The sequence below is a fragment of the Amphiprion ocellaris genome, chromosome 4 (genome assembly GCF_022539595.1).
Source record: "Amphiprion ocellaris isolate individual 3 ecotype Okinawa chromosome 4, ASM2253959v1, whole genome shotgun sequence".
NCBI lineage: Eukaryota > Metazoa > Chordata > Actinopteri > Pomacentridae > Amphiprion > Amphiprion ocellaris.
In genome coordinates this window covers 34,258,851-34,285,821 of record NC_072769.1, presented here as the reverse complement: position 1 = coordinate 34,285,821, position 26,971 = coordinate 34,258,851, and the positions used below count along the sequence as shown (strand labels likewise).

The 26,971-nt window shown below is 38.5% G+C and overlaps 3 protein-coding genes across 4 annotated transcripts; 2 read left to right on the top strand and 1 right to left on the bottom strand.

Moving 5' to 3' along the window:
- Positions 1 to 1,422: 1,422 nt before the first annotated feature.
- Positions 1,423 to 9,139, top strand: LOC111575052 (cyclin-dependent kinase 12-like). Of its 2 annotated transcripts, none has more exons than XM_023279959.3 (4): positions 1,423 to 1,627; positions 3,929 to 4,583; positions 6,070 to 6,177; positions 6,857 to 9,139. In XM_023279959.3, exons 2-4 carry the CDS (start codon positions 3,948 to 3,950, stop codon positions 8,060 to 8,062), a joined length of 1,950 nt encoding a protein of 649 aa, XP_023135727.2. In that variant the 5' UTR covers positions 1,423 to 1,627; positions 3,929 to 3,947; the 3' UTR covers positions 8,063 to 9,139. The 2 variants fall into 2 exon arrangements, with proteins under 2 accessions (XP_023135727.2, XP_023135728.2); XM_023279960.3 differs by having other exon boundaries at positions 1,606 to 1,757.
- A 2,648-nt stretch (positions 9,140 to 11,787) lies between these two features.
- Positions 11,788 to 18,610, top strand: LOC111575046 (zinc finger protein 318-like). The gene is made up of 6 exons (XM_023279947.3): positions 11,788 to 11,983; positions 12,655 to 13,129; positions 13,215 to 13,361; positions 15,030 to 16,403; positions 17,720 to 17,816; positions 18,311 to 18,610. Exons 2-5 carry the CDS (start codon positions 12,659 to 12,661, stop codon positions 17,813 to 17,815), a joined length of 2,088 nt encoding a protein of 695 aa, XP_023135715.1. The 5' UTR covers positions 11,788 to 11,983; positions 12,655 to 12,658; the 3' UTR covers position 17,816; positions 18,311 to 18,610.
- A 769-nt stretch (positions 18,611 to 19,379) lies between these two features.
- On the bottom strand, positions 19,380 to 26,329 carry LOC111575054 (group XIIB secretory phospholipase A2-like protein). The gene is made up of 4 exons (XM_023279962.3): positions 25,909 to 26,329; positions 23,963 to 24,051; positions 21,459 to 21,624; positions 19,380 to 19,791 (listed from the first exon to the last, which is right to left on the bottom strand). Exons 1-4 carry the CDS (start codon positions 26,312 to 26,314, stop codon positions 19,673 to 19,675), a joined length of 780 nt encoding a protein of 259 aa, XP_023135730.3. The 5' UTR covers positions 26,315 to 26,329; the 3' UTR covers positions 19,380 to 19,672.
- Between the last annotated feature and the right edge of the window lie 642 nt (positions 26,330 to 26,971).

Sequence of the window (26,971 nt, the reverse complement as noted above, 5' to 3'; positions counted from 1 at the left end):
GCTGCATTTTGCTGCTGATACTTTGCTAATTTTACTTGTCTTTCCTGCAAGACTTTCACTTGAATTGGAGTATTTTTACTTGGTGGAGCTGCAGTCAGTTACACAGTCTGTCTAAAAATATAAAAAAGACAAGGAAAACCTCATGATGATGGTTTTACTTTTTATTTAGAGCCACCAACAGGTCATAATTTATGAAATTAGCAGCATAAGTGATGTTTTGGCTACTTGGGCGCAACAAACAATTGCAAGAAAATGCAAGATGTTTTTATGATTCCAGACTCACATCACTCAAGGTGTGAAATGTTGCAAAACTGCCAGGTGAGAAATGGCAATGAAAATGTTGATAGTGGTGAAATTTCCTGTCAAGACGGCAGTGTAAGTAGTGGATAACTATTACTGCAGACTCCTTCCTCTACAATGATTGCAATCTCTCCCCAGAAAGTTTCGCCAACATTCACATCTTGAGTCATTCCTCACCTGGCATTTTCACAGCCGTCTGCACCTTGAGGTTTAGGTCATTTATGGGCCATTAGCCACGTGAGTTCCAAGGCCAAAACTTTAAATACATAAAAGACATAAAAAATACTAAAGCAGAGAGATTTGTTCTAATAAATAAATAAACAATTACACATCTGTCACTTCTCTGTGTTTATTCTTATCATCCCTTTGTCTTGTGCTTGAATAAGAAAAGGAAAAAAGGGGTTACTTTCTCAGAGATGTATAACTTTAAGGGTTATACAGTGCTATTTTGCAGCGACACTATGTGATGAAACTGTGATAGTAATAGTAAACGAGACTTTACAAAGTGTTTTGACAGAAAATCCAAAGGTACCAACAGTTAGGATTAAGTTAAATCAAAGATACTATGGACGCAAAATGCAATGTCGAAATTAATAAATACATATAAAATAATTAAAGCAATATAACCTCAGTAGTCATGTCGCTGTTATTCATATTGTACATTTTATTATTATTATTATTAGTATTATTATTATGAATTTGCCAGACAAGTTTAAATATGAACCTTAAAATCCTATATTATTATTTATGAATAACACCTCTATGACATTGACTGCATTTAAATTAGGCCATTATAAATCTATTTGAAATAATGTTCTAATGCTTATATTGAATATCGAAATGTCTTGAACGTGGAATTTACATCGTTTTAAATTTATCTGAACAACTTTCCTCTAACTGGAGAGCAGTGAAAGGGCCGTAGTGAATTTGCCAACAAGAAAAAAATAATGGAGCCGCAAGGGTGATATTTATTCCAGGTCCTGTGAGACTCATCTTCAAAATAAACCCAGTTAAACCCAAAATTTGCAGAAGTATGTAGTTTAAAAATCACCTGTATGCTGTTCAGCCTCCATCCAGGGGGAGGCAGCAGCTTAAACTTCTGCTGCCTGACGAGGGTGGTAATGGTGGAGAGGGGTGCGGAAAATCCAAACAGCCCGGGGTTTATGCACAACTTAGCTTCCAATGCAGTCTAACTGGGTTGCAGTTTGTTTTTGGGAGGACGGTTAGAAATAGAAAGTCATAGCTTGAGCATTTTCCTCTGGTTTGCTTTAACCTCAGCCCCCCCCCCCCCCCCCCGTAAAGAAAGTGGGATCGTCCAACGGTGAAGGTAAAGTAACGTTAGTGCAGCGTTATATTGCTAACTTTAGCTTTCAGTTTAGCTTTAACTTCACCAGGCAGAAAAACAAACAAATCCATCACTAGTTGTTGGAAATAATCACTCCTCGAAGATAGTTACTGTGAGTTGCATTCATTTTTAAGCTAACTTGCTAAATATTGTCTGCTAGCTGGCCTGCTAGCAAACAGCTAGTGCAGCCAGCCAGCTAAGCTAGGTCAAAGGACACTAATATTCCCATTAAAGGTGGCTCAGTACGGTTTTTTCAGTTTAAAATTTCACTGCAGGTGCTTTTACTGCACAGGTAGTCTCTGGTTGAAGGTAACTAGTGTGTCTGTGATCTACACATCTGTAGTTCAATCCAGAACACGGTTTGAGTCTTGCAGATTTGCATAGATCATTTTATTTTTTATGTATGTCAGCATATTAGGGGGAGACTCCTTTTGGTTTTCATCTCGACTAATATGATATCAATTATCTGTTTGCAGTGTTGTGTTAAAGGATGATCACAATCCTTTATGTGCAAGAGTGCAGGTTTTCAGTCTGACAGTGCGATCATCGTTGTCATTGTCGGTTTTAGTGGGATAAAATTGTGTATTTGTTGATGTTTTTCATTAAGGTTACTCCGATAGGGTTTAATGATAGCTGATACAGATTATGAGTAAATGATATTTGAATGTTGGGTATTTGGATGTACTTTTGTAGTTAAAAATATTAATCTTACTGTCAAACTTAGAATAGCACAAACTTAAACACTAAACTTTGTTAAAGTGACAACACTGAAGGAAAATTTAACTTAGTGCTGAGTGACTGATTCTCAGTATTTCCCATATTTTAATCATCTAAAACTGTGTTGAACTTTTTAGGTAAAATCCTAATGCTGTTTAATGCCCTCTTTTAAATGCGTGAAAATGGATCGCATTGGTAATTGATTCCCATTGTTTCACATGTACAGTGGGGATCGAAAGTTTGGGCACCCCAGGTAAAAATTTCTATTAATGTGCATAAAGAAGCCAAGGAAAGATGGAAAAATCTCCAAAAGGCATCAAATTACAGATGAGACATTCTTATAATATGTCAAAAAAAAGTTAGATTTTATTTCCATCATTTACACTTTCAAAATAACAGAAAACACAATAATGGCATCTGCAAAAGTTTGGGCACCCTGCAGAGTTAATACCTTGTACTGCCCCGTTTGGCAAGTATCACAGCTTGTAAACGCTTTTTGTAGCCAGCTAAGAGTCTTTCAATTCTTGTTTGAGGTATTTTTGCCCGTTCTTCCTTACAAGTCTTCAGTTCTTTGAGATTTCTGGGCTGTCTGTCATGCACTGCTCTTTTAAGGTCTGTCCATAGATTTTCAATTATGTTGAGGTCAGGAGATTGTGAAGGCCATGGCAAAACTTTCAGTTTACGCCTCTGTGATGTAATCCAGTATTGATAGGTGATTACACATGGCAAATAACCAGTCAGATAGTACAGATACAGAGAGCTGCAGCAGAGCCTCACAAGTATATTTATAATTTAAACGATTATATTTGGGATTGGTTAAAAAGAAACTGATAATAGGAAAAAGGCTGAATATCAGACCAGATATTCCCCCTTCTCATTTCTCAGTTCCTCCTTAATTTCCTCGGCTCCTCTCCTCACAGCTTAACACCTGAGATGTGACTCGAGCAGGTGAGAAAGAAACATAAGGAGAGAGACAGGTGTCAACAACGTAAGGCATCCTGCTTCAGAGTCATCATTTTAAAGCGATGTCAGTTTAATATGATGTGTGCTACCGTTTCGTCATCTGTCTATGGTTTGATTACAGCTACCACTGTATTTTGTAATCTCCATCAGACGGGCAATCGCTATTCATGACCGTTTGTGCTATATTTTTAGTAATTATTCAGTCCACACTGTAACAAAATGTGACAACAGTGTACAGACACAAAGTAGTCACAATACACAAAAAAGCACAATAAAAATATAGGAGCAATTTATACTGTGATTCAGTGATACATAATATATTAAGATATTTGTTAGTCCATGTCCTGACAATATGTTTATTCCAACAGAGTCATGCCTTTTTTATACATCACAGATGCCAAAAAGTTACATTTAGGATACACCTGTACTTCTTCACTCCTCCAGCAGACTCCTCTCTTCTCGAGATGCGTTTTGGAAATTGAGACATCCTTTGAAATGGCTCGAGATCTATTTCTGGGAGACAAGGAGGCTGGAAATAGTGAAGTGAGCTTTGTATTTCATGATTTTAACAGTTTGTCTCTGTATTTTGTTGCATCCTTTTAGCTGTTGGAGTCGCTGTTAGATGATGTACTCAAACAGATCTGAGCACAGATCTGAGCACAGCCACAGGCGGCAGTACAGTGACAGAAGCTCGAGGCAGTGGGATGAATACGACGACAGACGGGAAGAACGACGTGAACCTCACCGAGATTCTTACCATAAATATGGAGGGGATGGACACAGCAGCACAGAGAGGACATGCAGGAGCAGAGAGTACAGTGACTCTCCTAAGAGGCTCTACAGTAAAGATTCACTGAACAGAGACAGGAGCAGAAAAAGCCCAGTGAGGAGACGCATGTCTTCACCCATCTGGGATCCGTCTGAAAAGAAAGGGCGACGGTTTACAGAGGATGATGAAAGCGACTACAGATACAGAGGTGAGCCTCAGGAAAAAAGCTACTGGCAGTCAGACAGTTCTTCACATGCACATGTAACCAAGAATTTTAAAGATGCACCGCCGCAGGAAGAGGATTTCAAATACAGAAAAACACCTCAAGACTCCAAACAGAGACATCGGCATGAGGAGTTTACATATAGACAACGACACGACGATTTAACTTACAGACGGTCGTCTGGATGTTACAAAGATAGAGATGGACATGAACGGAGCAGAGATCGCTCACAGGAGAGGACACGGTCGCAGGATCGCTCTACGAAGGTCAGTCACGATTTAAGTTTCATCGCCCAGGCTTGGCAATGGAAATCTCATCACATTAAACGTTTTATCTCAGTCCATCAATAATTATAGATCATTTTTAATAGAATATTTTTAATAAGAACCAACAGAAATAATGGTTTGATTTTAATTTACCTATCTTAATTTTCATTTTGCTTATCAAAGCTCACTGCTAGTATGTTTTTTGTTCAACACAACAATGATAAACACACACAAATGAATTTTATTAAACAACGGGGCTCAACCATGTGTTTCTTTGTTTGTGCTCAGACTATGTTTAGGTAGGTTTGTAACTTTTACAAACTGTACTGCATGTTTTTCATTTCCACTCAATTTTTACTAATTTGAACCTCCCTTCATTGAGACACTTTATTCAAGAATGTGTGAAATTAGTGATGATCTTAGCCAGTGCTAGTTTATAGCATACAACCACCAAAACAGATTCAAGATTTCAAGATTCAAGACCTTTATTTATCACAAACACAATTATACATAGTATAATGCGCAGTGAATTGCATTGTGCACCTGTTCCAGACCGAAACTGAGATAAAAACACACAAGAAATATGCATACACACACACACACACACACACACACACACACACACACACACACATATATATAAACTTGCAAAGTAAATATATAAATCAAAGTGAAATAGTGCAAAGGTGAAAGAGAATGGGATATTGAACAGAGGTTGCAGGTTGATTGTCTATTGAGACTACTGTTTCAGGTTCAGCAGGAGGACAGCCTGTGGTAAGAAGCTCCTCCTCATCCTCTCTGTGTTTGCCTTCAGGCAGCAGTAACGCCACCCTGACGGCAGAGAGAACAGTCTGTGGGTGGGGTGGGTGGATGGGCTCACTAGCAGTCTTCCTGGCCTTTTACCTGCAGCATTGGTTGTAAATGTCCTGCAGGTTGGGGAGGGTGGTTCTGACGGTGTGCTCAGCTGAGAGGACCACCCTCCTCAGGGCCAAGAAGTCCTGCTGGGTGCTGCTGCCCATCCAGGTGCTGATACTCCCAGCCAAAACACCGTCAATGGTGCAGGTGTAAAAGTTCTTGAACACCTTGAGAGGGACCTTAAAATAATAATATAAGAATAAATATGTGAAGAATCGAGAATTGATTTTGATATACATTTAAGAAAGAAAGCAAGTAAAATCAATTTTGAGGTGAACTGACTCTATTAAGAACATCAGTAATATGAAAAACTATATTTAACCTCAGTCTTTGTGTTTGTTATGCCGGAAAACTTTGTATTTTCATTTTGTGCCTGTCATGGTGTTTTACATCTGATGCATTTACGTGAAACTATGAAACAGCCTTACTATTGCTATTGATGAAGTGTGTATTACTGGTACATATTATTATCTTTTCATTGCTCAGTCCAATGTTTGCATCAGTGTTAAAATTATTTTCATTTTTGCTTCTCCTTTTGTGGTTTAATAAAATGTTTAATTGTGTCACACAGAATTATGTCAAACCCAGAGAGAAGACTGACAGCCCGTCCACATCTTCACATCATGAGGATTATCGTCAGAACAAAACAAGATTTTTCCTGAATGAATCCAGTAAACAGGTGGGTTGATTTTACCCTTTAACTTGCAACAGATCTTTTTTACAGCAGACATTGTGACTCAGGTGGAGCTACTCACATTATCAATAAGTTCTGAGCAAAGATTACCGTGGCTCTACCAAATAGAAAACAGACATTCTTGATGGTATTACTTAGAACTGTGTATGTCCTGCTTTGGCCTGCCAACATGCTGTGTAAAAGGTTGATTTTACTTTAAAAAGTTATTTTTCTAATCTGAGGAGGAATAGTCTGCCTACACAGAACATTTTTCCAGGTGCCCACAGGTGTTACCACATTTGTAGCATGTTTTATTCTTCATATACAATAGGTTTGTTTACATATATGTCTCCTATCTGGTCTGTCTAAACACAGACTGCAGTTCAGTTGAAAAGTCATAGAATTTTTTGAATATGATTGCAGGTCACAGCGCAGTCTGTAATGGCTTCACGTTTGCACCGAGGATTGCATACTCTTTAGTTTTTTTTTATGCAGAAGAGTTGTTTTGATGAAATGTCATGATTTTTAGCTAAGTTGTCCAACAAGACAGCCTGTCACAGATGAGTAGTTCAAGGCCTGTCAGAAAGTTAATAAAACAAAGAATTTTTTGTATTTCTGCCATTTCTAGCTCTGATAAATGGTGTAAATTTATTTCTTCATTTTTCTTCTGTGTGTTTTCCATTAGTCTTTTGAGAGTGACGTCTCCACCCAGAATGCTGCTGTTCCTGAGCAGAAGTCCACAAAGGGTTTCCAGCGTTTCCTGGATGTTCTCAACAAGGGCGTGAATGTCGACGTTCTCACCAAGATCGTGACTCAGACCTCAGCAGAAGTCAAGGATCGAACTCTGTCTCCAAGTTCCTTCATGAACTCTGCAGATCGTCCGTGGAGGCAGCAGGGCAACCACCAGAACAAGTGGAGTGAGAGCGAAGGTTCCCACCGCAGAACAGTTTCTCCACAACCTCATCACAGATCCCTCAGTCCACAGAGGTGTCCTCCGTCCGACGACAAGCCTCAGCAACAGAGCGACGGCCGGCAAAACTGCTTCAAGAGCAGATCCAGGTCTCCCTCAGTGGCGGAAAAGATGACGCTGACACCTGAAGATGAGCACAAACACAGGCAGATGCAGGACGTTCTGCAGGCCATCGGCATGGATTTGGGATTCGAAGAGCTCGGCCAGATGTCCCATCGAATCCAGGAGCGGCTGTACGGGAAGAAGGAAAGCGACAAGGTCCGCAAAGTGAGTAAGGAGAGCAGCACACAGCAGATGTATTCTCCGAAATGTCGGAGCAGATCGTCGTCGTCGAGCAGGTCTGATTTTAGCTCGTTACCTCGAGAGTATCACTCAAAAACAGACTCGTACTGCACTCAGAGGGATAAAGCGGAGGTCCATCAGGCTGTTGATTATGGCCAGGCGATTAGCTCTTTACAGGACAGTGGGAAATGTGAAGTTAACACCCAGGAAAGTTCTGCTGCATTGCAACCATTTTGTGCCACTTCCACCTACCCTGCATCAGAGCCTCCTGCTGCACCCGTGATGCCAACATATTCTCCCATCAGCTGTTCACCAATGCCATACCCACCTCTGTCCCCAGCTCTGTCTCCGGCTCTGTCCACAGCTCTGCCTTCCCTTTTACCCCACGCTGCCCCCAGGGTTTTCATGCCCCGCCTGCCTCCCTTCATACCTTACCCCCGCATCCACCCTCTGAACATCTTTCCAGGTGTGCTCGCTCAAACAAGGCACCTTTACCCGCAGCACATGAATCATCCACAGCCGCCTTTTTACAACCTTCCAGATGGAAATGCAGTTCAACCACTGAACACAACACAGAAATCAAAGACGCTGTCGAGGCCCCGCTGTTTGCAGGTTATCGAAACCAAGCAACCTGGATGAAAACATTTGCTTCATGTGGAAATGAGACTTTAAAACGGACTTCAGGGAGTCTCTTTTTAACCACAAATCACAGATTTGATCATTGCAGCAAAGAGCATCAGTGTATTAGCTAGAACCTGACCAGCATCAAGAACACGTTAGCCGTGTTTCCATAGCGTGTTGCGTTTCAGTACCGCATTAGAAAAGGTTCATGGAAATGGCAAAATAAGAAGGAAAACTTGCCCAGTTTTGCACAAAAATGTTTTACGCTCGCTTGAGTTAGTTTTTGACATTTTTGAAAAAGAGTTAATGCACTTCATGGGAGATTGAAACACCTTTTTTGAATAAGTTGTGACGTATCTAATGTTTAAATATCATGACCAGAAGAAATGATTACAACCTGCCTGGCTGAAAAACAATTTCTGAAGACTTTTCTCGATTTTTCTCTTGTAGCCAGACAAAGTTGTGCTTGTTTATGGATTTTCTTTGAGGTTTTTTAAACAGTTGGCAAACAGCTGACTGTAGAAACTAACTGTTTCTGACTTCTTGTAGTCTGTTCACGTCTTGACGTAGCCTGTAACGCTACCTTCGGAAGACACTACACAACCTAGCTTATGGAAACAAGCTTAAGTCACATTTCATTCTACAGGTTTTTTGTGAATTTTTTTAAAGTTTACTTCGAATTCACTTGATAAATATATGGAAACACGGCTAAAGAACATACAGTATTTGATCACACATGGTGGCGCTGGAGCCTCGTCCCAGTCTGCTTTAAACATAGTGCATATATCCCAAGAGAAAAACACTGAATTAATGTGCAGAAAGTGTTTTTTTATCAATCTGAAAGCTTTGTCTACTTAATTTTGTTAAAAGTAGTATAAACACAATAATTTGATACATTATGACTGCTGTTGAAATTATACACAGAAGCCTTTATCCTCATCAGTCAGCACCACAGCCCACCTGCAACACAAAGAACTTTCTCTACACTTAAGCTTCTCTGTTTATCAGGTTGATTTCCTCTTTTTTTCTGTATCCGTTCAGGAAACTGTTGTATAAATATTGAACTACATATTATTAAACATAATTCAAAGTCAATACTGAAGAAGGGTTCTTGAATAAGTGTTAAGTATGTTGTCACTTAAGCCTCTGCACAGAAAAGAAGAATATGACCAGTGAGGATTTTGTAAAACACCACAAACCGGTTTGAAAAGTGGCAAGTGTTTGATGTGTCGGATTTATAAACCCAGCAGGTTATTTTGTGCACAGTGTTACAAACCACCATCCTTCTGTGACTTCCTGCTAGGAGCCAAGCCAAGTATTTCTGCTGTGTTCTCTCACATGAAGGTTTCCTAACATTTCTAATGAGTTTCTGTTATGTAAAATACCAAAATGATAAAAGCAGAAGTTGTTTGTTAGTCTCTGTTGTAGATTTTGCGCATTTTTGCTGAACAAAATACTAAAATAATCCTCTTTTCAAAAATTTTAATTGATCAAATTTGATGTCAGGCCTACAGAGAGGTGGAAGTACAGCTGCTGAAAGCTTCTGGAAAGTCTGTTCTCTATCCAGACTGGACATCTGACAGTTGCTTTGTTAAATAATTAACAGATTATCTTGTGTGTAAATGTCTAAATATTTTAATAAGACTGACATTAATCCCTAAAGCTGAAGTTAAAACATTTTAATTCCCCTTTTCTACTTAAAAATTAGTTAATTAATTGTGAAAATGGTTACCAGGTAATTTCTTTTGGCCTCGAGAGCACTGGATGGTGTCTTGGTGGGACTTGAGAAAATAATGGTGAAGGTTAATCGACATAAAATACATAAATACTGCCATGATTCAGTCATTGTATGGCTTGTATGTTGTATGCAGATTTTTCTGCAGTTTTGACCACATTGAAACTCAGCAGAGCATTCAGTGATACGCAGAGAATAAAAAACACTTTTCCTGATTTTGTTTTCTACAAGAACAACAAAAAGATTATTATTCATAGAATTACTTGATTATGAGGATGCAATGTTCTAAAATCTTAAAATGCAGCTTACAGATGAGCTAAAATTACCTAGAAGAGTGGATAAGCACTAAAGCTGAACTGTACAGAGCAGCTGGAAAGGATAGGAAAAAAATCCCAGGATTTTTGTCGTTAGTGTGCATCATTAGATGTATACAGAGATGTGAACAACTTATCTAAAAGTTGGCTACACACTGCTGTTTGGAAGAAGCCAAAAGGTTGGAGCCCACTGATTTAATCTTTAAATCTTTAATCTTTGGTTGTGGTATTTTAAAGGTTTGTTGTATTATCTATTGTGTAAAATCTGAATCTTATGAAAGCTGTCAGAGAAATGTAGTGGAGTCGAACGTACAGTATTTCTTCTGAAATTTAGTGACAGTTCCCTGTAAAGTAGCATGAAATGAAAATTAAATTATGTGTATGTGAAATAAAATATATAACAATATGGAAAGTCTGCAATACAAAAAGAACAGAAGGGTAGGAACAATCTTTAAAGACAGACTTGTAAAGATAAAGATAATATAACAAGCTCTTAAAATGCAACAGACTAAACTAGTGGTGTCCATCAATCCCTTTTATTTTATTTTATTTTTTAAGCTTTTTTTTAAAACCTGTTTTGAGTAGTTAACAGCCCCACCAAACAGTTTTTGTTTTTTTTTACCTCCAATCTTCTCACAATTTTATTTCAATAAAATGATCCAATCAGAAATCACAAAATATTTATAGTCACTGTAAACTCTGTAAGACAAAATTAGGAGTGCTACTCAACTTGGTGCATAGAAATCAGAAAGAGAATCAGTTTTATTATCTTTATATAATGAAATTTCACATGATTTCCCTCCTTGTATACAAATAACAGACTGGACATAAATACATATAAAAACAACGGAAATGTATCAAAAACTATACAATGTAAATAATAAAACAGAAAACTGATTATTTTGTAGAATAATAGATATAGAAAAATATGTGTTTATATACCACACACAAAAAAGCTGACTGCAGAGATGAGGCACTGTCAGTAACATGAACAGATAAAGAAATGTAACTTACAATTCTTTATCTGTTAGGTTTAACTGTATACTGCAGTATGTAGATCAAATCGAATCAAGGTTTATTGTCATTTTGCTGTACATACAACAGTAGTGCAGGCAAGATGAGAGAGCGTTTCTCCAGGATCCAATAACTTAAAGCAAAGAAGTTAAGACACCAACACGTATGCAGTCACACACCCAACACACATACACACATCCCTGAGATGTCATTTTTTAACAAAATTGGCAGTTGAGGTGTTACTAAGTGTCCATAGCAGCAGCCTGTGATATAAAACTGTTATCAGCAGCAACATGAAATCATGTCATAATATTAATCATTATAACAAGATATTTTTCTGTTACTACAATATGCAAAATTATTATGGAAAAACAAGAAACTTTACTTTCTTATTATAGCATGAACCATTTCACTTTATAATGTGATAACTTATATTGTATGAATGTCAGGATGTGGAATATTTTCAAACGTAGTAGAGTGCAAGGAGAAAGTAGCAAAAAAAAGATAAGCATTTTCAAGTAAAGTACCTCAAAATCGTGCTAAAGTACAGTATTTTAGTAAATATACTAAATTTGAGACTAAATATGAATATACTAGCTGCAGTGTCAGTCCTCCGTCCACTGGGGGCGCTGCTGCTGCTGCTGGCGGTGGCGTCCAGTCTAGTTTCCAGCACCGAGGAGACGTTTTCAGCAGCAGCAGCAGCAGGAGCAGCAGCAGCAACCTCCTGTGTTTTTCCAGTTCAGGCTGCTTTAAACTTTAATTTTTGTCCTTCACTTCTTGTCATTGTTGGACTCCACTATCCTTCATCGGAGTAACACACGTTTAAAATGAGCATTGCAGAAGAAGAGTTGGTGTGAGCAGCAGCAGCAGCAGGAGGTAAACGGTGTTTTAGCTGCCACGCTAAGCTAGCTAAAAACAGTTTTCCGTTCGTCGGTCCGTAACTTAACAAATCAGTAATTTATCTATTTAGAAAGACGCTTGTGTTTTAATGTGTAAGAAGTCAACATGTAAGCTAAATTAAAGTCTGTGTTGATTTTTGTTAATTGTGTGGAGATCTGTTCAAAAGACCTTGATGTTTACATTAAGTAAGGAGCTAACTGCTAACTTACGACCGTGAAAAATGAGAATACACGTTATTATTTTTACATGTGTAGGAGTCCATGTACTATCAGTTAATTTGAAGAGAGGTTTGTAAGCTTCAAAAACCTTATTTGTCTTAAGCCTCCACGTCTCTTCATTATCCACCTTTTTTTAAAGGTTAGTTCAGATACCAACATCAGTATTTTCATGATAACTGGGCGTTGTTTCCAAATGTCAGCTTTATCATCGCCTTGATGTGTGAAAACGTAAATGCCCCTTTTGTAGCGTGGTCCCGTTTCATCAGATTTGGTCTCATGAATTGTTCCTTAAAATCCTCTCGAGATTTACATTTCAGAGTTGCTCAAATGTGATTGGCTTCGTTTGTGACTCTTTTACTGTGTTTGTCATGTATATACACAGTAAATGTGCTATTCTGACCACCACTGCTTCTTCTTCATAAACTTCAGGACAATGAATCCCCATGAGTGGAAAGATGCCATTGAAAGACTGCAGAGACACCTGGAGCCAAATCACCAGAGTGCTGTCAACAGCAGCGTGGGGAATACCTCAACATCTAGCAATAACTGGAATACTTACTGCGATTACACAACAGGGTACGCTGTTGTTGAACCGCATGGGAGCAATGTGGGACGGATGGACCCCAGTCCTCCCTCTCCTAACGTCTACAGGAAGGACTCAAAGCTGGAGGAGCGGGACGGAGAGGTAGTGGAGATGAACGAGGATGAAGAGCTGGCAAGAAAGAGGCAACAGCTCAGAGAAATAGAGGAGCGAATCATACACAAAAAAGCCTCCATTGCCTTGAAAACTGTTGGGCAGCTTGTGAATAAGACAACAGCAGATGTTTCCTGTGAAGGTGAAACACTGAGAGATCGGGTGAATGTGATTCTGAGGCAGCGATGTCCTCTCGGCTTCCTCTCAAAGGTGAGGAGGAGAAGTAGATTGACTTTCAGCTTCCAGAGGTTAACTGCCTTTCAGATGATATACTGTATTTTCTTCTCATGCTCAGGTCCAGTCATGTAACGACAGAACAAGCTCATCCAACCTGAGCAAAGAGGGTTTGCTGCAGGAACAGCATCCCCTGAAGCTCAGAGTGAAGGCAGTAATGAAGCAGAGAAACAGTGACGATTGTATTCTGCTGGCTAACAGAGAGGAGGTTTGTCATATACTTTTTTCATAAACACCATTACACTGAAAACAAGTCACATCTGTGCCACAACACAGTGACTTTTTGTGTGCTGCAAAACCAGCCACATAATTGCACTGTGATAAAATCTATAACATAGATAACATCTATCGATCACAATATAGATGTGCTATATTGTGATTGTCTTGTCTATCCTGCTGTCACTGCAACCTGACTCTGGATAAGCAGAAGAAAATGGTTAAATGGATAAATGAATGTGTAATTACACCTTAAATATTCACATTTGATATACAGAAAAAGTCAGGATGATTTTAGTGCCGCTGCACCTCATTGTCAGTCTGCTAGAAGTAAAAAAAAATACTCTGATTTCTTCTTTAAACCAATCACAAGCATATTGGGCAGAGCTAAGCTGATAACGTAGCGGCTGTATTCTCTTGAAGTACTGATGTTGGAATTGTTGAACTTTTGCATGCAGGAAGGCCGGAACTCTCATTAAAACAACTAATTCACCAAAAAAACTCCTGTTGTTCTGCTGGATTCAAATTCCTCTGCAAAACTTTAACATTTTTATGGTGATTGAGGATTTCCATCACAAAGAATATTTAGAAAATATTAACATGTCGGTAGTGGAAGGAAAATAGAAAGCTGTATGAAATATGCTTAGGGTTTTAATCACAGTCTGCATTTGTTTAGTCAGGCTTGTGTTATCCTAATACTTTTAATACAATAAATTTTGTCTAATTGATGTTGCTCTACTCTTTTCTGGCATATTTATTGTTAAAGAATAATTCATCTGTGCTTTAGTTAGCAGCACACTTACTGTTTATTCTTTGTTGGTTATTGTTCCAGATCCACTTTAAAATACTTAAACATGCCTCTTCTCGCTTTCTTAGGTGTTTAGATCATCCGATCAGCAGTGCTTTGTTTGCTAATGTCGTCCGTCATTTTTATTAACAAGCTTAGTTTAGTGGTGTCTCAACAAGGCATTCATTAGGTCAGTTTGACCCTCTGCTTGGACCACGAAACAAGCTTTTTCAAATGGTCTGTTGCATTACGCTGTTTCATAAGCAAAGAACGCCTGCATACTGAGTAGATGCTAGGAATAAAGCAAGCACTACTGAGTATGTATGCAAGCAAGAAGTGAAGAACTTTACCTAAATTCAGGTTTGTTTGGGTATCTTTTCTGATCTGAGCTTATCAGTCATGTAAAAATACAAAGACATATCAAAATATGTACAATATTTACATTTCACTTCTAGATTTTTATAAACCTTTGATCTGAATTTGAACTGGTCTTTATAGATGTTTGAATTTGGTTTAGAATATAGAATAGATCTTTATTGTCATTATTATAGAACAATGTAAGGCAGTTTTGGTAGCTCCTATAGGACAACTCCAATCACTATCAGCCTCAAAAATCCAGTATTTGTCTGCTCAGTTCTGCAAAGACATTGAGAAAACAACATTTTGAGACATGCAATCGTATTTGGAGAAGCAAAATGACTAAAACAGCAGATGATATGTGGCATGATGTACTTTTGGCACTGCTATAAAAGGAGAGATTAGACATGTCTATTACTGTTTTCTCATCCTGTAAAATGTTCTGGTAAAATTTAGTCTTTCTTTTAAATAATGTTTTCCAATAAGTGATGTCTCTGTATCTCTGATCTTTCCCAGGCCCCTGAAGTCACTCTCCCTCCTCCCAGCCGAAGCCTCACATCACCAGAAAAGGAGGAGAACAGCGTCAACAAGGGTTTCGAACGCTTCCTCAGCATCCTGAACAAAGGAGTGGACATCAACATGCTCAGTAGGATTGTCAATGATGACAGGGTGGACCTTCCTTTAGAGGGGGAGCTCCTGAATATTCAGTCCTCAGACATGGAGAAAAAGTCAGATCCAGCCTTTAGGAGTGAGAGCCAGCAGTCAAACAGTCGGACCAATAGTTCAGAGACAAAAACTGACTCACTCACCGAAAGGCTCTCCTTACCTGATGCAGAGGAGAAGAACAATGACAAAAGACATCACAGTTTGGGCTCTAGTAGTCGATCAAAGTCTCCACCGGCAGCAAAGAAGAAGAAGAAAGAGGGAGAAGAGAAGCCAAAGGTGGATGAGAAGCAGGCACAGTTGCAGCACATTCTTAAAACTTTGGGTTTAAGCCTTGAAGTGGAAGAAATGAGCAAACTAGCGGATCGCACTCAGGAGAGGCTGTACGGGAAGAAGATTGTAGACAGACAGAGTACTGACAGCATGGGGGAGCAGGAAAGTCAGCAGAGGGGCTCCAACAGAGATTCCTCCTCCTCCTCTTCTTCCTCTTCTTCTTCCTCCCGCTCATCTTCCAGGTCAACCTCTCGGAGCTACAGTCGGAGCCCGTCGCCTCATCAGCAACATGATGGCAGCCATGTCAGTGAAGACGCACAGAAGGACAGGGAAAAAGATGGAATAAACTCCCAACAGATGTCTACTTATCAGCACCCCTATACGCAAAACCAACTTTTTCCCCTCCCCCAGCCTGCTCCCTCTGCATTTCCAGGTTACAGTCTGTTGCAGTATTCCCATTACACCAACAACCAGAGTGTCACCTACAGCGCTGCAGCATATCCGCGCTGGTCGCAGCCTCCCATTCCTTACCCAAACTTTTCTGCCCCGATAGTCCCTGTACGTGACACCACCTTCCATCGCCATCGCGAGCGTTGTCTTGAAAATCTTATCACATTTGAGTATCCAGACCTGGCCGAGAGCGAGGGTCAGGGCGAATCGGCTTCTCGTCCTTGCTACCTGCAGGCCGTCAGAACTGTGCAGCCAAGCAAACAGCCTTGTCTGAAGCATATCATCGGATGCCCCAAGAAGAAAAGGAACAGGAAAAAGACTACAGAGAGCAAGAAGAATCGAAGGGAGAGAAAGAGACTGATTAAAAAGGAACGAGAACTGCAGGAGTCGGCACAGAAGGCCGAGGCTTCGCAGGGCGGCAAGGATGACTCCAAAACCAAGCAGTCAAATGAGGAGAAACAGAAGCCGACGGAGCAGGAAATAAAGGCCAACCTGAGGAAAAGGGTTCGTCAGCTCCTCCATCCATGTCATTTTAGGAGGTTGAGTTAAGGAGTGTTTGTCCCGTTTGTCTGTTCATTGGTTAGCAAGACTTAGCAAAGGCAAATTTTAATTGAATTTTTTCGAACCCCAAAGCCTGCCAGGAGGTTTGAAAAGCATGTTGTCGTTTTTAAAAAATGCTGAAATTCTAACTTTTATCAGAGCCAAAAACTGGAAAAAATAGAACTGGTGGATTTTCTGTTTTCCAACAGTTCCTATGGACATGTCATGTGCGACAGGCATTAGAAAACATAACCAAATCTAAGTTTAAAAATGTGACATTTCATCAAAATCTTTTTCTTTGCGTGTCTTGCTTCAAAATATGCCAAAAAAATGACCATTTATACCAGACTCTGCAAAAAAAGAAAAAAAATTGTGCTCCTTTGCACAACTGAGAAACTTGATTCCCTCAGCTGCGACCAATACGAAAATGACAAAAAGTTGTGACTTTTCAGCTGAAATGCAGGCGATGACAAGAGACTGAAAGGAAAATAAAACATACTTGATCAATAAAATAAACGCAGCATGGCTGAAAAACAGTTGACAGAGGAGGAAGTTGTTGAAAGACACATTCAGCATGGTGAAACATCTTTGTAAAGTTGATTAGCAGAGGAGTGTGAAAAATGCCATTTAAATAGATTGTAAAAATGTAAATGGTTAAATATCTATGGTATGTGGAGTCACCATATTTATTCCAGTGTTGGTAATAGCTGGCGGCATTTGGAAAATGTTTTACATGTTGATTCCAGTTATATACATTTTCGTTAAAGAAATATCCAAAAATTCAACATTATTTTTTTTCTTAATGATTTATCGCTATATAACTGCACAAACACATTTTTGAGTTTTCTTTGCTACTAGCTATGGTTGTGCTGTCTCCGTAGCAGTGCAGGACTTTATATTGCAAACAAAAAATGAGCCCAGAGACTACTTGGAGTTCAGAGGGTTTATTTAAAGCTGCCTCACTTTTCCATTTGTCAATCGTGACAGGTGTTCTGTGCAATGTGACCAAACCTTCCTCCACATGCCTGCTGTGACTGCTTGATTCTAGCTGGGGAGTGTGTGAGGTGTGTTTAGTGTGTATTATTCATGCTATGGGGGTAAAAATCTGTCAACACTTTGTGGGGGCTTGCCTCCCTTTTGCCATCATTATAGAGAAACAGCCCAGAGAAGAATGGAGGAATAAACCTCACAGACTGTGGTGTTGTTGTTGTTTTTATTGATCACTGTTCCACCATAAGCAGGTGTTGTTTTGTTAAACCATTCTTCTTTTTATTTTCCAGCTTGAAGCATTCAACCAGAACGTGAAGCGCTCCAGCCAGCTCCTTCAGTCCACAGTCATGCAGCCAGCTAACTCCCTTGCGTCTGAGAATGGTTGAAGTAAGCTATCTTCACCGATATTTCCAGTCCATAGCATCCTGGTGTTTTTCCAATTACTGTGGCTACTGTGTGTCTTTGGGTCATGCAGCACTAATATGAATCTGCCTGCAGTGACGGGTATCTAGGATGGTAAGATTAGCTGGAAGAAGATCCGCAGATGAGATTAAATTTATATTTCAATTATTCCTAGGTATAACTTACATGTATCCCTGTAGAATAATTATCAGATATTGTGTTAAATATCGATTTAACATCTGTCATTCATACATTTATTGTGCTCTATTTTACAAATTCCACATCACAGAATAGGTTTCTCTTACTTACTGAAATGAAATATTATGATTTTATGTATTATGTGACAAAACAATGTAAATAGTCTCCGTAATAGTTAAAATAATTGTTGATTCAAATTGTTCTTGGTGATATAAATATAAGTTCATACTTAGCATTAAGTAACTGCTGTGTATTTATATATTTTTTTCTCTTTTTTCCAGAGTTCTGTCTGTACTCTGATTGGAAACTGTGGTGAGGCTGGGCAGAACATGGACCTCATGTTTCGGTATTTAAACAGGTAGTTCAGTTCTCAAGGATCACTTACAGTTTTAGTTATGGTCTCTGCATTTGTAGATACATACTCAACTGTTAAAAATTTAATTACATCTTCAAAAATAATATTTTTGTGCAATTAATTGCCAGTTTACAGGTCTACATTTCTATGAATGTCACTACTTTGTAACTCTGTGCCTGTTTGGACTTTTTTTTCTGTTGTATAAATTTGTTTACGCGAAATACAATTTTGAGGCTCTTTTGCAGTTTTTAATGAAATGTATATTTTTACTCTCAAGAGTTTGAGGCTGTAAAAATGGTCAGATCCCGGTGTTTATTGGCACACTTAGTAAAGTCTTTAGAATATGAAATTATGTAAACGCATCATTTTTAGTATTATCTGTGTTATAGAAGTTTGCTGTTTAGGGCAGATGCTAGCTTATTTATTTGTTTTGTTAATTATAAAATGATTAATTTGTGACACTCATCCAGTCAGAGGACAAATCCTAGTGACCTTTATTGATCCTCTGACATTTAATTGACATCACCACATAGTTTCTGTGTCAACTTCGTCTGTACTATGAGGTTTAAGACACAGAGCTAGCATTAGCATGCTAAAATGCTAAACATCAAACCTGTAATGACTGTATTTAAGCCCAATACATACTGTCTTTTAGCTCTGTTCTGATCTCCACCAGCTTTATCTGGTGCTTTCCGGTTTTTCCCCCACAGCAGAATGATAATGAGGTGCAGTCAGACCATTCTACAGTACTGACACAGCGCTGTGGGGATATTTCTGGCGATGCAAGACAATTACTGCAGAAATATTTCTTTAACATTTAGGAAACCATTTAGATGGAACACGGTCATAAATTCATGAAATGTATCTAATTGAAAGTAATATTTTTGTAGGGAAATTGTTTTGTTGACAAGTGATAAGTAATCTGTGAGGGAGATTGGCTGAACCGATCTGGTTTGAAGGAGTGAAGGCTGCTTTCATTGAATTGGACCATTCCGTGTATTTTACTGTCTTTATTCACACTTTACACATGCACAGTGAAAAAATGCGTCATATCCCATCACCACCTGCATTTCAACAAATACCAGCGCTACGGTTTTTGCTCACAGCACAGTGGAACTGCTAACAAAGATGAGTTGAGTTGAGAATCATCGTTTTGAGCAAAACAAAAGCAACAACTTCTAAATAAATTAAACTGCCTTTGCAGCACTACAGCTCAGAGCGCCGTCGCCTGAAATGTGGCTCAGACAGACAGAGTTTTTTAAATATGAGAGTGGTTTCTGCTCTGGATCTAGAGTTCGTCTTTCTCCTCTCCTGGACAGTAGCAGGCCGCTCTCTGGCTGTTCATGTAGGGTCTGCAGCCCAGAGTCCACACTGTGTTGAACAGCGTGTCGGCTACAGTTTCACATGCTAAGGAAAGACGAAAAATAAAAGTCAGAGCAGAGCAGGATGTGCACAAGAAAGTAATGTTCACAGATTCCAACGATAAAGCATCATTTTCTGTTCAACTTGTACTGCTACAAGAGGTTTTAATTTGATCATAGCTGGTTAATGAGCTGTATTAACTGGTGCCCTTCTAAAGCAAACTTTATGCAGAGCAGACAGAAAAAAAAACAACCACAATCAAGAGACATTTTATATTAAAACTAATTTTTCTGTAATTTTCTATCCCTCTGAGGTCCAGTCAGTTTCTGGGTAGTTTTTACTTCTGTCATACTTTTACTCCACGAAGGAACATGGCAGAATTATGCAACGATCAGCGTATGTTTGTCTGTTATTCCGTCTGTGCGCAACATTACTCAAATCCGGACTAATAGATTTGGATGAAATTTTCATGGAAGGTCAGAAATGACACAAGGACCAAGTGATTAGATTTTGGCAGTGATGCAGCTTATAGTCTGGATCCAAGGATTTGTTGAAAATTTCTGTATCATGGCGAGATAGCGGCACTGTAACTATGGCAACAAGTGAATTCTACGTCAGCTGCCTCCTGACGATCACATGATTGCGATTTACTACAAATCAGCCACTGCTGACTTATCCATCGGAAATGATACAAGGAACAAATGATTAAATTGTGGTGTTTCTGAGTCCCATCAATTCCCGTCACCCGCTACATATTTAGGTCACGTGATTCGGTATCCGTACAGAACGTACACATGCATAACACACACTTGTGCTCAGTGCAAGGTCATTTTGTTTGTGGGTACATCTATATTAAATGGACACATTCTATGGTTCCGTGATTTCTGATCATCAATAACTAATAAAAAAAAACGCTGCTTTTATTTTTTTAAAAAAATGCTGCATTTCTGCGCTCTCTGAGTGATTTTCTTGTTATTCACTGTGTGTAAAGTTCTGCAGCTCTGTGGGAACAGAAAAATTGTGACTAGACCGAGGGAGAACTCAGAAATGTCTTTTGTGCCGCATGACACAGTTACAAAGCCATAATCCATGTAAAAAAAATTAATTGAAATTCTTCATTTGTTTTACAAAAACTAAAAAAAAAACTAAACTTGAAATCAGCATGTTCAACATTTTTCCAAGTACCCACAGATGTTAGCAATACTGGAAAGAATTTACTACTTGAGTTTTGAATTTGTTTCTATATTTCCTGTGTAAACACAGCCTACAGTTCAGACAGAAGTCTAGGATTTTTTGTTCCATGACTGTTGGTCACAGCTGAGTCAGTCATAGCTTCACGGTTGGTGTGAAGAACACAGAATTTTTCCTTTTTTACAGAATTTGGCTATAGCAAGCTATTTATTTTTTTTGCAGTTTTTTCAAATAAGATTTGTACAATAAAGTGATTTTGATGAAATACCTCAATTTAAGCTTAGATTTGGTTCATTTTCCTGTTGGACCAGCACATGATTAGTTAAACGACTGACAGAAAACTGGAATTCTGACAGTTCTTTTTCTTTGATTTTACAGTTTCTAGCTCTGATAAATTGTAGCGATTTTTTAAAAGCTTGACGTGCATTTCAAATTCCATAACTTAAGCTTCGAGGTGAAAGTGATCAGTGCTGAAGTAAAAGGGCTCATTGGACTAAGTAAAGGTTAAAAAGGCCGCTGACCTTCTACTTTTGACACAAAGCCAAGGCTCTTCTTGAGATCCGAGCAGATGCTGTGGAGGCACCAGCGGAACTTGGAGTCGCAGCGATATTTGTTGGAGCCGCAGGTGTCGTAACACATGTCCAACTGGTTGCAACACTTGGTCATGGCAGGGATGCCCATGTCCATCTGATGGGAAAGAAAAAGGATTAATCTGGCAATTAATGCAGGCCTCACACCAAACAGAGAGCTCTGGATGTTTAAGGACTGTGGGAAAACTAGGATCAGATATGTGGTATGTATTTCCTCTTTTTTGCTAAAGGCATCTAATGTTGATTCAGTCTTTTGATGAAAATTGAATGTTTTTTTCTTTCTTTGTTTCTTTTTGCCTGCAGGAACTTGAAGGCAGTTTAAGGGCAGTTTGAACCTGTTTGTTCGTCAAACATATATTTTCATTTTATTCAGCATTTGACAGTGTTGTGGATGTTTTTTGTTGAGCACTTTGTGTGTTGTTGTTCACTGTATATTTATACAGTTGTGCTCATAAATTTACATACCCTGGCAACATTTGTGATATACTGTCCATTTTTTTCACGTTTGATCACGGAAAAACTTTTCTTCCATTTAGGGTTAATGGTCAGACAAAGTTATTTATTGCATTTGCTCTGATCATACATGTTGTCATTAAAGGCTGGTACATATTATACAAATTCTGCCATGGCATGTAAACTTACGAACACAACTGGAAGAGGATGAATCCTAACTTTCTTTATTGATCCCCTGAAAAACTTCAGCAGTGATTGGTTAAACTCGAAGAGGACAAATGCTGATTGGCTACACCTGGAGAGGACAGCAAACACCATTTTTCTGCCCTCTTGATGTCCTCGTCTCACCGTTTTCAGCATAAAATCCACCATATATGGTAAAATAACAAATATCCATTGTTCTTTCTCCTATGTTATGTCCAATAGCTAGTGCTTGTCATTGTTTTGGTGCAGCAGAAAGGCTGAAAGAGCTGATTAGGAGGCGTTTCCTTGGTAATTCCCTGAGTTCCTGCAGTGGTGGTGTTTTATTTTCAGTCCATTTTCAGTGATTTTGCTTTTGTCAGGTTTAGTTGAATTTTCACCTGTGACTTTTTTTTAGTCAAAGTTTATATTTTTCTTTCTTCTGAGCATTTTCAGGCTACAGACGTGTATGCAGTCACCACAGTCATTGAGATGGGTTTGCTAAAATACTGTCGATGCTGAGTTTAATCTGCCAGGAAAATTGTCAGATTAATTAATAGACCAGTCTGAATCATCAGATGTAGACATAAGGTATATTCTGACATTTCTGCTTCACATGGTTTTCTTCTCCTTTTCCACTATCTGTGTTTCAAAATCACCTTTCACTACCGGAAACAACAACAACCTCAGAGCAGCAACCAACCACACTGAAAATAGCAAGTTTTGATTTGGCTCATGCAGCAAGGCAGCGCTGCTTGGCTTTTTCAGTAAATTATCCATTTTTATGGAAGTTTTGCCTCCCTGCATGCAAATATTCCACCAAAACAAATTACCTCTTGATACTATTTTGCAAGCAAACTGTTGCTGCATCCTGGAGTTCGCTCCACCCAAGACGGACGTGATTGATTTAACCCTCGTGTCGTCCTGCAGATCAAAATTGACCCGTTTTAAAGTTTGAAGATGTGGGGGAAAAAAATATTTTCACAGTGAAACTTCTGATGTCCACATTTTCAACATTTTTGGGAAATCTTTGAACATTTTTTGGTGGAAAAAATGAAATGTTAAAAATGTTTCTTAAGAACATTCACATAAAAATCAACCAAAATCCAGCAAATTTCGCTCGATTTTGGTTGATTTTTATGTGAATATTCTTAAAGAAAATATTAGAAGTTTTACTGATATATATGTAATCATGTTAGATATTTTTAGGATTTTTTTGGAAGATTTTTACTAATTTTTTGAAAATATTTACAAGAATTTTCTTGCCAAATTTGGGGAATTTTTTTTAAAAAAATGATACTTTTAAGGGAAACTTTTAAGGAATTATTGGAACTTCCTGAAGGTTTTGCAAATTTTCAGGAATTTTCGAAAATTTTTTGCAGATTTTTGGGATTTTTTTCAGACAGGGAAACAATATTTTTTGGTGCCCGTAAATGAGGACAACAGGAGGGTTAAACAAATACAAACCACACAGGTTTTTTTTTTACTGTAGAGTTATACTGAGGTGCAGTCAGACCATTCTACAGCACTGACAGAGCTGTGGAGATATTTCTTATGCGAGACTTAATGTAGAATTATTTATAACACTGTCAATTATTTATAAAAGATATCTAAACTGAAGTAATATTTTTGTAGTTTTTTAAGCCATTTTGCTGCTACATCTTGTCAATTTTTACTGTAATCTGTGGAATAGTTCAGCTAAAATCAGTTTATTACAACAAACAGTACTATAAGATGAAACAACTAGCTGTTTTTTGGGTCTAATCCATTTAATTTTCAGTGAATAGACAAAACAGACCCACCCCTTCTGGAACAGGGAGACCAAAGAAGTAGGAGCTGCATCCGTTGGGTTCAGGCATCTGGTATCCGAGTCGAGGAAGAGGAGCTTTACCTGAGGGGCGGAACAAGGCAGAAAAAACATCAGATATAGGTCATGTTTCACAACTGGTTGGTGTGAGGGAGCTACACTCTGATAACCTTGTGGGTTTAAAGCAGATTCATGTTTGCACATCCTGGGTTCAGTATTTGGTTCATTCTGATATCTGACACATTCATCCACAGGTCACAGTCCATTTCCAGGCCCTCGTCCAGATGATAACAAAGACGATAAGTGAAGAGTTTAGCCTGAGTAAATCCTATTAGAGTAGAGGTGTGCTGTGGCTTATCTCACATGATAGTTTATTAAAGAGCAACACAGGAGTGTCTGTGCAAAGATGTATTGACCGGAGAGCTTTTTTTTTTAGCCGATATTTGTTTGTGTCTTAATATCAGTAATGTAAGATCACCTCTTTAAAGTAATTTCAAATCAAATTTAAATGGAATTTTGCTGAATTTCTCCATCCTGATCACTGGATATTAAGGACAATATTAACATGAGGGAGGCGGTGTTAACCTTCAGCAGACTGAGTGTGTACTAGAAGTAAATATAAAAGAGGAGTAAAAGAAGCTACGTGATTAATAAGACGACAGTGTTGCGTACGTGAACTGTGTGATTCAGCATCCTGTTATAAAATGATGTGCTGCAGATGTGGCTTCGTCATCAGAGATAACAGTTTATTATATACACTATTTATAAAGATTGCATTTTGATGATTCTTTATCTACACCTATGACCTATAAAGGCTTTGAAAAGGAAAAAAAGACTACATACTGTAGATATTTTGCTACTTAAATGTTTTATTTGTTTCCATAATTATCGCTTGCTGCACTATGTAAATACAGCCCGCATATTAGCTGAAATCCCCGAATTTTTGTTATGTGATTGTTTATCACAGCTATATCACTAATAGTTTCTTGGCTGCAACAAGGAATGCAGAATTTTTATGTTTTTTACAAAATCTGGTTAGAGCAAAAGTCTATGATTAAATAACATGATTTTAAGCTTAGATTTGGTAAAGATTCCAAACAGAATGTCACATCATAGATATTTTTTGTATGTCAAAAAGTTGAAAATCCAGCCATTCTTTCTGTTTTTACAGATTCTGGCTGATTAATAGTGTTATTTTGGTAATTTATAAAAAGATAACATGACGTTCAAACAAACCTGTGGGTTTTGGGGTTCAGTGGGTTAAAGGGAAGCTGTAATAAACTTCTGTATTTCAGTTAACCCTCCTGTTGTCCTCATTCATGGGTACCAAAAAATACTGTTCCTTGTCTGAAAAAAATTCAGCAAAAAAATTCCCCAGATTTCTGAAAATTTGCAAAACCTTCAGGAAGAAAATTCCAATAATTCCTTAAAAGTTTCCCTTAAAAGTTTTATTTAAAAAAAAAAAATCCCCCAAATTTTACAAGAAAATTCTGGTAAATATTTTCAAAAAATGAGTAAAAATCTTCCAAAAAAATCCTAAAAATGTCTAATATGATTACATATATATCAGTAAAACTTCTAATTTATTTTCTTTAAGAACATTCACATAAAAATCAACCAAAATCCAGCGAATTTCGCTGGATTTTGGTTTATTTTTATGTGAATGTTCTTAAGAAACATTTTTAACATTTCTTTTTTTCCACCAAAAAATGTTCAAAGATTTCCCAAAAATGTTGAAAATGTGAGCATCAGAAGTTTCACTGTGAAAATATTTTTTTTCCCACATTTTCAAACTTTAAACTGGGTCAATTTTGACCCACAGGACAACACGAGGGTTAACTCGGCAAATACACAATACAGATATATGAACATAAGTGGAGGGCCACACTCACACTGGCCGATCAATGTGAATATTTCTACTTTTCCTTCTAACCGTCTCACCGTATCTGCAGCGATATTGGCAAACTCCATCACGTCCGCCCATGAATTCCAGCATCGAGTCAAAGTAGCCGCTGACGGCCTCAAAGCTGCCTCTGAGGGAGTCCATCCCCCAGTCACTCTCCTCACCCTCGGCCTGCCTGCCCTCAGAGCCTTGGTCTGGTGGTGGTGGTGGTGGAGCTACCGGGTCTCCAGCCTCCTGACCGGCAGAACTGTGGCTCAACAGGCCCAGCAGGAGCAGCAGGGGAACGGCACGGGCCCAGCAGACCATCCTGCAGCTCAGAGAGAACACAGGTAGAATAATGACGCTCACAGAGGCGATACTGAAACTGACTGCATGACCTGAACTTTGAGCCAGACTCAGGGACGGCCTCACATGTGGAGGACCAAAGTCCGGCTTGTATCTCATCTTTTTAACATGTCTGAGCTTTTATCATTGCTGTTGGTTGACGAGGAGCACAGTTTTGCTCACTGGCCAGACGAGCTGATTTAATTACATTATAATCCCACTCATTTTACTTAACCCCTCTGAACCCCAAAACCTGCTGGCAGGTTTCAAAGGGACGTTGTCTTTAAAAAAAAAAAAAACAAATTACATCATTTATCAGAGCCAGAAGCTCTAAAAACAGTCATTAGTATAAGTCAAAATTCAGAGACTTGAGATCAACAGCTCCTGTGGCTCCTCCATGTCTCCTCAGCTGTCATAGGAAATACATCTTCTGATGAGCTTTTTTCAGGATGGAGTGGATGTTCGTCTCTCACTGCACGTCCTGAGAGATTGTAGTCCCCAAGAGCTTGAAGGACTCCACAGCTGTGATGTGATGTGTTTAGCCACCTGTCCATTGATTTTCAATCATGATCATGTCTTTGATACTTTTACTTTAATAAATTTTTGGTACTCTTTAACTGAAGCACAAACAGTACCTCCTCCACCACAACTAAAAACAACATGGTGTGAACTTCATTTCATCCTGTGCACATTTTGGAGTTGCTAAGAACAGCTGTGTTTTCTTATTTCTATGTATACTTTCATCCAGTCATTCAGTTTCACAATTACCTAGTGACT